At 42.3% G+C, this 13,872-nt stretch overlaps 1 protein-coding gene across 1 annotated transcript in view; it reads right to left on the bottom strand.

Annotated features, from left to right (window-relative positions):
• LOC146861181 (dynein axonemal heavy chain 11-like) overlaps positions 1-13,872 on the bottom strand; it is a 2,741,463-nt gene that overhangs the window by 1,436,830 nt on the left and 1,290,761 nt on the right. The window contains exons 38-39 of the mRNA XM_085646213.1: positions 5,548-5,752; positions 5,269-5,434 (exon numbers count right to left, since the gene is read on the bottom strand). Of these exons, the coding sequence (XP_085502339.1) occupies positions 5,269-5,434; positions 5,548-5,752 (371 nt within the window). The remainder of the gene's footprint in view (positions 1-5,268; positions 5,435-5,547; positions 5,753-13,872) is intronic.

Genomic DNA, 13,872 nt, shown 5'->3' with positions numbered 1-13,872 from the left:
GGTACTAGAGCAGAGTCTTCGTGTCTTTTGCAGTGTAAGAGTCGAGATTCTGAATTACAAGAGGAGGAAGTAACTGGTTGAGAGCGATTAATAAGATATGAACATATAATAAGCAAAAATTGGCATTGGAAGAAGTAACCTTTACTTCAGAAATGCTTCAGACTTTCCAAGTCAATGAATCAATAAAGCATTTAACTAGATTTTCAAATTCAAGGACACATACCAAATGTAAATAAAAAGGAAATGTACACATACTATTTAGGGGTCGATTACAATGTCGTCCTGAAAGCATTCTGACTGAATCGGTCTCGGAATGGTTTCCGACCGAATCGGTCTCGGAATGGTTTCCAACTGACCGACCGATTACGATGGTTCCAAATACCATTCGGTCAAACTCCTATTGACTTCAATGGGAGCCTGTGTTCCGACCGAATACACAGGCTCCCATTGAAGAAAGGGGTGTTTGGTGAAAATCGTGCACCCTGTGGTGGGCACCCATTGGTGCCTGCCACACTGTGCATGACCTGAAAGGGGGATCCCTTGGGTACTCCATGGGCCCCATTCGGAAGGCTCCGGGTGAAGGGAGGCCTGCTATGGGCCCTGAAAGCCAGATTCCGACAGCCGATCCATGTCGGAACAACCGATTCGGAAAGGCTGTCCGAAACTGACATTGTAATCTCTCGGTCAGAAACGTGGACCATTGACATGTACGAGTTGGCTCTGAACGACTCGGTTCCTCCGAATGCCATCTGGAACCGACTTGGACAGTCCGAACGCTTTCCGATCATCCTAATCGGTCGTTCAGAAAGCTTTCTGATTCAGTCAGAAAGATGGGTTCCGAATCGGATTCGGCAGACCCGAATCCGTTTTGGCACCTTTCCGGATGACATCATAATCGACCTCTTATACTGAAGTAATTTTCTTTCCTTGTGAAAGCATAACAAAGGGAGGACAGAACAATGTAGGTCACCTGTTGCAGAAGATTACTAGATGTTTCACCACACATATGGACAATTTAGAGCTTGTAGGATGCCCTGACTGCCAACTTTGTAGTTCCCTTGACCCATTTAGGGTAGGGCAACTGGAGATCTACCGATGGCAGAGCCTCAGCTAGCTCCACTATTCAAAATCTCTGACCTTATGACCACGGGAAAATTTGGTAATGGAGGTGCTCATCTGACATTAGGTAGAGTGTGGACACATCACTAAATGGCGGGAAACAACCATTACAACACAGTCATTACAACGCACTACCTTTACAGCGTTGTAATTAAAACGCAACATCCCTTTTCATTTTGTCTATTTCAAAGAATATTATTCTTTCTCTTTCTTCGAATCAGCATAATTACTTTATGTTATGGTAAGTATTTATCATATCGTATCTTATCTTACCTTATGCTATCTATCACTTAGAATGTCCTCTCGTACATCAAGTGAAATTATTATCCCTTATATTCATCTTTTCTCTATTCTTATTGGTTTTCTAGAGTGTCTTCTTTCCTCAGGAACATATTTGTATAGCTTTATATAGCATTATGTGTTATATTTGTGTACATTTTCATTTATCGTTTTCTTTTGTGATCCCTTCTTTGCCTTCCCTTTCTCTCTCCTCCCCCCCCCCCCCCCTTCCCGTAATTCCATCTTTTATGGCCTCACTGTACAGTCAAATAATTGTCTTTGCATGGATCTGTTTATGTATTTATTAAATTATATAATATGATTAATTATTCAGAAAGTTTTATTATATGCTTATATATAACAATGTTCTTATATATTTATTGTATGATAATGCAAACAGTTATTATACTATATGTATTCTTTTGTAAATTTCAATAAAAAATTAAAACACAAAAAAAAACGCAACATCCTTTACATCGCATGCCATTACAACGCAGCCATTACAACGCATGTCACTACAATGCATGCCATTACAATGCATGCCATTACAACGCATGCCATTACAACGCATTGTAAGGTAAGTAATTGGAAATAGTCATTTTTACCCCTACACTATCCAACACTTACCCTACTGTTGCAGTCACTGGAGAGGGAATAGTAATTTTTACCCCTACACTATCCAACACTTACCCTACTGTTGCACTCACTGGAGTGGGAATAGTTATCTTTACCCTTACACTATCCAACACTTACACTACTTTTGCCCTAAAAGTATTACGCGTTGTAATGGTATGTGCTGTAATGGTATGCATTGTAATGGAATGCGTTGTAAGTGTAGTTTCTAAAACTGTGTTGTGATGGCATGCATTGTAGAATCATGCGTTGTAATGGATGTTACGATGTAAAAACTGCGTTGTAAAGGCATACGTTGTAAAAGTTTGCGTTGTAATGTGTCCTATTCCTAAATGGAAGTTCCAGGCTGCTGCAGTTGTCCTGAACGCTGAGAGGGAGGCTGCTGCCTTCCAAGGGAGGGGAGACCATAGACTAGGATGACATGGGAGGCTCACCAGGTTCTAAATTACCCTGTTAATATTAAATCATATTGCAACTTTACTTTATGTATTCACCAGTCTTCTATCAGACAGACTTCATCAACAAGAACTTTTCACCAAAAATAATAGTTACAAATAGTTCAATCTTTTTTTTTAAAGCACGTGAGCATCAAGCAAAAGCACCAAGAGAAAAGAATGGTTTATTGTTGTTATTGGTAATTAGCACTTGTACAATATTTAATCTATAATAAACCCTCTTGGTTTCTAAGCCTGAGCGGTGAACTCTGCTGCGTTCGCAGAGTTTGCAGAGTTTTTCGCTGTCCACGGAGCTTGCGGAGTTCCAAAAAACTCCGCTCCACGTAGCAGAGTTTTTACATTGCTCGTGCTCACCAACGGTAAGTTGGCGAGCACGAGTGAGGAAAATCCAACGCTGGACCACTTCACTGGAGATTCCTGAATCGCATTGAGAAACTTTTCGTTCATGTTGAGGAAGCTGACGCAGAGAAACAGTGCCCTCTTGCACTATGTGAGATGCCGTTCGTGCTGATTTTATAGTGCGGGACAAACACCCAGCACTAAAAATCAGTGCGAACGGCACAACGTAACCCACTTTGCTGCTCACAGAACTCTGCCTAGCATGGAGGAGTTTTTGGGTCACTTCGCAGAGTTCCATATAGCAGAACTCTGCAAACTCCGACCAGGCTTATGAATGGTTTCCCCACCTAAAGGGCGTGGATTTGAATATTTTAGTGAACACACTTTGGCCAATGGACCAAACAAATTGGAGCAAGTTGAATTTATGAAAATATTCTGCAACAAAAGCGTTGGCACACACTTTTTCAGAAGTAAGAGGTTTCACAATGAGCGCATGATCTACAAATGAAAATGTTTAAATTAAAAAATGAATTTATATTAAAGCCAGAAAAAACAGATATGGAAAGGGACAAGAAAGGGAAATAGCTAAAAAAGATAGGCTTTTGTGCACATTGACTAGAGTTGAAGATTACAATTTGCCTTTTTGCATCTGCATTGACTCAATTCACTGAGAAAAAAAACCCAGGGATGAGATGTTTGTCTAAAGCATTAAGGGCCAGATGCAGGAAGCCAAATTGCGATTGCAGAATTTCAGCTTTTGCGATCGCAATTTGGCTGTGTGCAACGTAGGTAGGCAAATACCCTCTCGCAAAATAAGGAATCGCAAAATTTGCGATTCCTTATTGTGTGCAAGCATTTAGAGAATCGCAATTAGCGATTCCCTAAATGCTATGCTAGTAGGCATCGCAAGCTGCGATATTGCCATAAGGAATCGCAACTTACCGCCAACTTCAAGTTGGTGGTAATTTGCAATTTCCTTTAAAAAAAGCACTTTTTTGCTTTTTTCAAAGTGCCATGTGGCACACATACATGCCCTTAGGGCATGTATGTGTGCCACATGTGCACACATGCACATTTCAGGGGTGCAACAGGGTGTCCTTTTGGACCCTTTGCAGCCTTGAAATTGCACACGCAATTTGCGAGTACCTCTTGGTTACTAGCAAATTGCGTGCGCAAATCCCATTCATTTCTATGGGCCTCTTGGCCCATAGCAATGAATGGGAAGGTTATTCCTTGATTGTGAATCTCAAATTGCGATTCGTAATTAAGGAATATTAAGGAATCGCAATAATTATTGCGATTCCTACATACATTCCATTTTGCGAGTCCTTAATAGCGATTCGGTAAAAATCGCTATTAAGGACTCGCAAAACTGACTTTACCTCCGTCTGGCCCTAAGTCGCTTATAATTAGAAGAATTGCCTGAGAGGGACCTGATGAGGGCAGGGGTGCAAGGCATACTTGTGCCTGACTGAGGAGAGCAATGGCTGCTCCCACGAGACTGCTGATTCAGTTTGCCATTTATGATGCCTGCAGCCCCTGCAGCATTGTAATGATTCTGGTTTCTCTTGGCCCAGAATCTTGTGGACCCAATAATTCTGAGATCGGAGGCACTTAGATTTGCTAGTTGTGGAATTTCACCCGAATAATAGCTGCAAGATAAATACTATAATTCATAATAGGGGCCTTAGTGTCCTACTGTCCCGGTGTCAGTGCCAGTATGTCTGGCATTGGCAAGCTGGTGTGATGGCTTCTGCTACTGGCTTTGAATTGTTGTATTATCAATCACAAAAGAAGTGGGCAGGGAGCAGTTAATGGTCCAGCACCCATGCTCCCATCTAGGAATATTTGCACAAAAAGCGGGTAGCTGTTCTGTGGAACAGCTACCCTCTTTATGTACAAATTTGAATTCTTGTAACCATAAGACTTAATTTAAAACCGCAAAGATGACTACAAAATGAATGGTAAGAAAAAAATATTGGCAAGGTAAAATATTATCCCTCTAGTTCTAATACTGAAGTACATTTCTTTAGTTAATGTGGACCTGTGATTATAGCAAATGCTGTCAATCACGGTTCAAGAGCTAATGGCTGAAATTGTCTGACCCACTGCCCCATAAGGTGTGTTGTCCCAGGAAAATTTGAATTACAGCTGTGCAGACCAAATGAAATGGGCTAATCCAAATCCCTTTTATGTATGTAAATATGTGTTTATTTTTTATTTATGAATGGCTATGATTACTTTAGGCAACTGAGGCATTAAAGGTGCCACTAGCTCCGACCTAAAAAGGATCACACAAAGAAAGCGAACAGAAGCTTTATAATAAACATTTTAAACAAAAGAACAAACACATTTAAAAGACACACAACAAGCTGTAATGCCCAAGCGAATCCATGGAATCTAAATAATCATACAACAGGAAAAAAGCAAAAAAGGTCATTACCAGTGGCTGTAGTCGAGATGTTGTCGGATTAAAGTGTGAGGCTGAACAGTGCTGTAGGCATCCACCTCTGGCATGTTAAGGTCATCAATGAAATAAATTAATTTTTTGGTGCCTGGAGGAGCATAATTTCTTCCAGCTTTTTTTTCTAGAGGCTTTTCCAGAACACCTGCAAAACACAGTAAGTTATGCCTTACCATGCTGCAGTCTCGTTAACGTGTTTCTACACATGCTCAGTGGAACCTCTCTGCATCGCTAAGACTAGTGCACACATGTACTTACGCTGGAGCATTGCAGACGTTGTGTAGTAGTTAAATGGGACCTTAGCCACCATGTAATGCTCAGACAGCCTGGAGAGTTTATCCGATACGAGGATTGTCTTCCCAACTCCGGCATTTCCCACCAGCATAATAAGCTTGCCTTTCTCCATTAGCAAATCCACAAAATACCTCAGGCGAACTGTCTCAGCAGTATGAACTAAGATAGTCTAGTTGCAAAGAAAAGAGATTCAGTTACCATAAATGAAACATTCATTCTACAAATGGTTGCATCTGGAACGTAATTAAACATGTTTTTATGCAATGCAAGCTTTTTATGCCAATTCAGCTTTAAAAACATAGGCTTCCTCCATAGAAAATGCAAAAGGAGGCTCCCCTAGTAACAAATCCATGCCCAATTGCTTCGAAGCCAAGGTCACAAATTCTATTCAGCCTTCCGTCTGACAAATATCAGTAGCAAGTGCCCACATTCATAAAGAATTTCTCTTGAGCCAATTGGGAGGTGCCCAGGAGCATCTCCCAACATCTACTGCAGCTGCGTTACTCCTCAGCCAGACACACTACCCCAGAGCAAATCTCAACATGCCTCATAAAAATGCAATAGAGTCACAAAGACTCTGATATGCCATTTATCAAACATGCTCTTTCCTTCGGATTGGAAAATGTCGGAGAGCCAGAACAATGGAGATCCATAATAAATCAATGAGTATTCCTAATCCTAAACATTAACGATTTCCCTTCTTTCCATCTTATGGATCCCCTTTTATACCTATATCAAAAGAGACATGGGGATACCCTGACCCCCAGAGTTCGTGTGACGGAAGATCCAGCACACATTAATAAGCTTTTATATGGGACTAACAGCCCGATCATATTGTATTATCAGTCAAAGGATTATGATTGCTCGACCCTAATGTACGACACTGAACAGTATATTGTTTTGGCTCTCTTGCTATTACCTGCACTAACTTGTGTATTAAGCGTAACAACGGTTTCTTCTAGCCATGGTTACATTTTTAAAGTTGTTAAAAAAATACCTTTTATGCTGCAGATGGAGAAACCAATTTTCATAAAATGTATACATGGCAGTGATGCAATATTTGAGGATCTATTAATGTGTAAATTCGAACTAATATTTGATTTAAATAATTTGGCTTCCATTGATGGAAGTATATTAGACAATAAATTGTCTTATGAACATTTCAGTAGCGTGATTAAGTAGGAACAGCGTTAGCTGGAGGACCATTTCTCTGATCCTGCATCTTAGAAGATCTTTGCATCAATGAGAATTGATCAAATTCCAGCTACAGAGCTGATGTGGAAGTGGTTAAGCATTCTTCAGAAAAAAACATACTTACATATTTTGTGGCTATGAGCTACATTCACTCTTGCATGTTGTGTTTTGTTGGAAGGGAGTGGATGAATTACATGCTATAAACTTTAGAAGATACAATGTTGATTGTGAAAAATGCTTTAATGAACAATTTACTTACCTTCATCAATGCTGTTTCTGGTGCACACTTTACCTTACCGCAGATTCCTTACCTTGTGAATAAGCCCATGCACCAGCTGGTGGTGGTGTGCAGTTTGCTTCAACTTCAACCTTCCCCAGAAGTGACATTAGAGCCACATACAGGCCCCAACCCTGTGTGCTAACGCCAATTTCTTTCTTGATCTGCCTATGCCATCAGACGCAGAGCTTAATGAGTGATCAGATGTGATAGTGTCCAAATCTGTAAAATGGGACCTTTTTGTAAATGGATAAAAGAGTCCATTCCACAGAACGGTAGGTGGGAAGGCAGTAAGGAGTCTGCAGTTAGCTAGGCTATCCACCAGAGAGACGGCTATTGAAGGAAAGTAACGTAGTCAGATGCTTCCAAACACAGATTCCAAATCTTGTGAATGACTACCAAACAAATACTTCTGAAGATAGTGAGACTGTGGAATGGCTCACACCAAAAAATCCTGCAGTACAGAAAAGGGAAAGGGCCCTTTTTACCGGGCCTGGATATCATGACATTAAAAATTCATTAATGTAGGGACTGAAGCACTTGTTGCAGCTGGACAGATGCCCAGAACAAGTAGCCCGCATGCTAACTCCTTTTACTCTTCTTAGCTCTAGTCGAATGTGCTCTTAGACTATCAGGGGTTGCCTCTTGGCCAATATGAGGCATATTTTTAAACAGAGGACTACCCACCTTGATATGGTCCTTGTCTGGTCAGCCTTACCCATCTTCCACCTAGCACACACCAAAATGAGCTCATCAGCCATCCAATGGTTCTTGGTGAAATTGCTGTCAAAATTCTATGCTTTCACAGGATCCAAGTGATGGACCCTTTACTCTTTAGAGTGGTGAGGTGGAGCAAAGATTGCCAGGGTGATGGATTGGCCAGCATGAAAAGGCATCACAAACTTAGGTAAGAGTACCAGTTCTCCCGGGAAAAAGTTGGTATGTGGTGGATGAATGGACAGAGCTTGCAGCTCACTCAAGCAAAGAGATAAGGTTATTGCTAAAAAGAAGTCTGTTTTGAGAGTCAGTAGACGCAAAGGACAACAGTGCATCGGCTCAAAAAGGGTGTACATAAGAAAAGTGAGAACCAAATTAAGTGTGACATCTAAAAGGGTTTGGGTGGAAACATATGGACCAGACCATTAAGAAAACGCATCACAACAGGCAATTTAAATAAGGCCGGGTGGTCCAGTAAAAACAAGATGGCCAAAGGAGCTAACAAATAACCTCTGTAACACTGCCCACGTCAAGTCCTTCCTGGGCTAAAGACAGCACATAAAGTAAAACATCAGACAGCATGGCCTTCAATGGGTCCGTGCAGCAAGAATTGCACCAGGTCACAAAATTGTCCTGGAGTTGGGCATGAACAGTTTTCATTGAAGGATGCCTCTCCACTTGAATGATATCCATTTCTTCGGGAGGGAGATTAAAAGCCATCAATTATTGCTGCTCAATTGCCACGCATAGAGGTGTAGATTGACCTGGTGCAACAGAAGATCCTCCAGAAATGGCAGCCTAATTGGAGAACAGAAGCTCATACCCAGAGGTTCAGGTCATAACACTCTACTGCTCTAGTCAGGAGACCCTAGGATGACTTAGGAGCAGTCGTTCCGATTCTTTTTCAGAACTCGGGGCATGGGAGGTAGTAGTGGAAGGCATACAAGAGTCTTGTGCTCCACTCTAGGCGGAAAGTGTCTCCAAGAAAGAGCCTTCTAGGGAACTCCAGTGTGAATGAGTGCAGACTTTATGCATTCTCAGCTGTGGTACATGGTTCTCCCCATTGCTGGAAGATGCCCTGTGCCACCTCCTTGTGCAGCTGCTGTTTGTGACCTGAAGTACATTGCTGGCTCAGTTTGGCCTCCCTGGCATTAAAAAATCCCAGCAGGTGGGTCACATGGAAAGAGGTGCCCTGTTGTGGTGTTGTCCATGAAAACCTGGACCAGCCTTTCTTTGATGGGTGATAGGACAGCCTTCAACGCAAAGCGAATGGGCCACATCCCCAACAGGTTGATGTGGAGGTGAGTCTCCACTGGAGACCAGAGTCCTTTGATCTCCACCATTCCCAGATGGGCTTCCCAACCCAACAGTAACGCGCTTCTCACCACCGTCAGCTCTAGGTGAGGATGAGAGCTGGTGAAATTGCAGTTACAGCCACAACTGCAAGTCTTTTGCAGTCTGCCCTGAAACCTGGATGGAATCTGACAGGCTCCCTTGGTGCTGAGCCCACTGAAATTTCAGGTTCCATTGCAAAGCTCACATGAGCCATCGGGTTTAGTTGGCAAGCAGGATGCAGCAGGCCAAAAGGCCAAGAAGTCTCAGAGCCTTTGCCACTGATCTCCAGGACTGTGGTTGAAACATTGGGCTCATGGCCCAAATGTCCTGGACTCAATGAACCAAAGGGAAGGCTCCAAACTGTACCTTACCCAGGATAGCTCAGATAGATGGGAGGCTCTGCAAAGGAGTCAGGTGTGGTTTTGGCATGTTGTGACCATTTGAGCTGCACTGGTTTGGTCGAATGGGAGCACAGACAACTTAAAAAGTTCTTTGTCCATATTGATTTTCAGGTAACACCTATGGGACTGCAGGATTGGAATGTGAAAACAGATGTACTGCAGGTTCAGAGCTACCATTCAGTCTTCTAGATCCAGGATAGACAGAACTTAGACCAAGGTGAGCATCTTGAATTTCTTCTCTTTTCAGGAAGAAATTGAGAGGGTAAAATGTAACAAAGTCCTCTTTCCTTCTTCAATACCAGGAAATAGGGGGAGTAACATCCAGTTTATTTTACCGATGCCAGGACCCTCTCTACAACTAATCTTTGTCCAACAGAGCCTTGTGATCCTGATGCAAAATGGACAAATGACTTAAACAGCTGCTCTGATGCAGGTGGAAAATGAAGCGGATCTGAAAGGAATAGTAGGGCATATTCTTGCTGTACTATGTGAAGCATCCATCTGTCAGATGTGATGCCCTGTCACCCGAAGAGGTAATACCTTATCCTACGTCCAACAGGGTGTCAATGTGCAGCTGAAGGTAGCTGAAGGCAAGCTAAACGCAGTTTGAGGAAGTTAGTGGCAGAGTGGGGGACTGAGTAGTGAGCTGCCCCTGAGGGCCTTGACATTGCTGAACAAGTCTCCAACCCCGGTCTCGAAAGGACTGGGGTTCTGATGCTCTGGAGAGGACCTTGCCATTGTCTCTGAACCAAGCCCTTTCCGAAGCCCTGAAACAGGCAAAACTGTTTGGGATACTGTTGCACGGGTGCAGAAAGGCTGAGTAAGCACACTGTGGCCCTATTTAACATGAAGCACTCCTGATCCGAGTCTGCCTGATCTCCGAAGAGATGGGTACCATCAAATGGCATGTCCATTAGCAATGCCTGAACGTCATCTAAGAAACGAGAGGCTCTCAGCCACGCGTGGTGTCGAAGCACCACACTGGTACTGACTGACCTGCTCAAACAGGCAATGTGTCCAGCCCAGAGCAGATAACATACTTTGCTGACCATTTTAAATGATCTGCGCAAGGTTGGCCCAGTATTCAACAGGGAATGAGGACGCCTGGATCACCAAGCTTTTAGATGCAGGTTATCACATGATGAAAGGATGGTCACAATGGAAATTCTAAGGGCCTTATTGCGAGTACGATGGCCTTCAGGACCACCATACTTGCGGTAGTGGTCCACTCACCGCCACCACTGCAGGGCAGCCCACAGTATTCCAAGTGTGGCTTTCAGACTACCACGAGACAGCCGGCTCCACCAGGATTGAGGATCCCACTGTACTGGTGGTCAGCAACCGGCCTCAATGTGCTGGCGGTGGTGATGCTGGCATAACCGAACATATTATGAGTAGGCTTTCTATCGCCCATTTCATGGTGGTGAGCCCACCATGAAAAGGGTGGTGAAGAGGCAACTCCTGCCGCTCTGGGCCTAATGGTGCATGCAGGGGCACATGATGTGCCCACATGGAATTGCACCCTGTTCATGCACAGCGTGGCATGCATGCCACACAGTTAAGGAACGTGCTGCAGGCACTGTCATGGTGGTGGTCTGCTGTTAAGGCTCTCCTTTTGTTATGTTCCATATAGGTACCCTAATATAGGCTCAGGTAGTCACCTAACCCTTCACCTATATTCTCCCCACCTTTACACTACATAAGGGTTCTTAGTACTGACCTTTTACCTAGTTGCGGTAATGTCCACAGATGACATGGGGTTTTCTCCGAAAATCTTTAGCCTCATTCATTATGCATGTGGATTCTTGGAATCAAAGAAGGACAGCAGGCCTACCATCTCCTGCATAATAACTATGTATAAGGGTAATTCCTTCTGTCCTCCCAGTCCTACATGACACAGTGAGTTATATCCCCAGGGGGTATCGCTTTGGGTATATATACATCATCCCTTGCTAAGGTAGTTAGAGGAGAAAAGGACTTCCATGTCGACACACTAACACACTGCTCCAGCGTGGAATTCCTATCCTCCCTTCGTCAAAAACCAGATTCCATACTAACGCTTTCACTCAATACATTCATTGGTGGGGCCCATAACACCAACACTCACACACTCTCATTTGTTCTGCTCTTACAGGAGAGATAGATGTTCCAAACGCTGGTGTGAAAAGAATATCTTTTAATCGAATGAAATTCTATTTACATAAACATACACTAAATATCCTTAATCCAACACATCTTGATCCTGAATCTCAAGATATTCCTTCCACTTAGTCGATGGATCAATTTAGTTGAATTTGGAAAAGTGATTCTAATCCTTTTCATTTATATTTAGATGATAATAAATAACCCAACACATTTGCTTGTTAATCAATAATATTTTTATCTAATAAATGCAAATTTTTAGTAAGAATTTTATTCAATCCACAGAACATCATAGTTACCTAATCTGGCTATTAGTCGTCCTCTTAAGTCAATCAATTCGTCATGCAGCACGCTACAGTCCCAAAGATTGGGTCTGGACCATAAGCGTGTACGCATAAATCAATGCCCATCAGTCTAAGAGTGCTCAGTTCATATGGAAAATGGGCAGTAATGTAGTCTGTCAAAGATTCGGGGAAACAGCTGTCCTGCAGTGTCACCGTCCTCTCCGTCAGCATAACGTCAGGAAAAGAAAAAGGTCCACGAAAAAGGAGCAAACACAACTCACTATTCTACCATCTTTTTATAATGAAATTAATGATAAAATGTAGCAAAAGTTAGTTTTGGGCAACTCTGATTGGTTGGTTAAGATCATCTGTTTCGGTTTCCCAAAGTCTATGATGTCACACTGTCAGACATGACCCATCCGGTTTGTTAAAATTGTCCATTGTTAAAGCTCTTGCAAGTAGTCCAGTCACGACATTGTTCTGGTACAGTCTGTGTGGGTCATCTTGAGGCCACTTGTTTAGGAGCCTGGAGCATGCGCACTTAGTCGGAAACCTCGTGGAATGGTAGCTGTTTCGTCGCGTCCATAAGTCGGCCATTTTGTCATAGGCCAAATTGGTCAACTTAAGCAAAACAAACACAAAAAGTCATTAAAACATGGAAATAACGAATAAAATGTTTAACCCTCGCAAATTCCCTTGTGTGTGTAATTATCTAGCATATTGGTGACATTTAAAGCGTTTATACTCACCCAATGATGTCATCTGGTGCAACTTACAATTACATCACAAAAGCAACATATACCATGTAATATTCTATTTTTCTAGTGTTAGCATGCATATGTATATTAGTTTACAAATTATTTTAGCCATGCAAATGCAAATCCCACATGTAATTCATACATTAGTAGGGTTGATTAGATAGCAAACAAACACATTAATACTTATTATAATTAATTGATTATTCTCATTAGTGTAAACATGCAGAATGGGGGGTATACAAAATGTTGTTTTACCCGCTCCATCAACGCGAGACGCTGAGACTCCTGTATTCAGACATTCCAGCTCGCAGTGGTCAGACATCCTTGCGGGGTGTTCATCTCAAGACCAAGACAGGGTCCCACAGTCTCTTACTTCAGGTAATGGGATTGACTTTATCCTAGAGGGATTCTTGGCTTTACACCCACATACATGCTAGGTACATTCAGGTACATCTAGTTAGGGACATATCGTAGGAGTACACATTTTACTGTCATGTATTTTATATACTTGCCTGTATTCATTGTTTTAGCACGATGGTAGAAATCTACCATCCACTTACTCTGTTAATGCTTATAATCATTTATATCTGTTACTGTCTAATAGTTGTTTCAGCACACCTGTTTTACACTAGAATGATGCAAGTTCAATAAATGAATATTGAGAAACGTCCCCGCCGTTTATTCTGTGTATCTCTCTGACACAAAGTGAGCACAAGTGACTGAGCAAAAAGTGGCAAATTCCCACAAGCAGATGCAATATCAAATACATTTTATTCTTACACTGAGGTTGAACCACCAGATGAATACAGTCCATATGAGGACATTAAAATTCCGCTCACCTACCAGGAGCACATAAACTGGTTTAAAGGTACCCTCCCCCATACAAGAAACAAAGTAAGACTGGGTCCGCTCAGAAGAGACGGGGCCACTTGGCCTGTCCTTGCAGCTTACACACCGCATCCAGACATTGACACAATGCCAGTAGCAAACTTACGTACACTTCACAAAGAAATAATAAAACTCTATAGGAACATGACACAGTTTGTGATGAGAACACTCACACTTCAGCCAACAAGAGCTACACAAACAAATCAAGTTCAGGGTTCAACAACTAAAATCACACCACAAACGCTATGCGCAGTTAAGGGTAGAATGCCAATTAAACAAGAACAAATGCCATT

Source organism: Triturus cristatus, chromosome 3_1, assembly GCF_964204655.1.
Source record: "Triturus cristatus chromosome 3_1, aTriCri1.1, whole genome shotgun sequence".
Lineage (NCBI taxonomy): Eukaryota > Metazoa > Chordata > Amphibia > Caudata > Salamandridae > Triturus > Triturus cristatus.
This window is presented reverse-complemented; position numbering and strand designations above follow the sequence as displayed.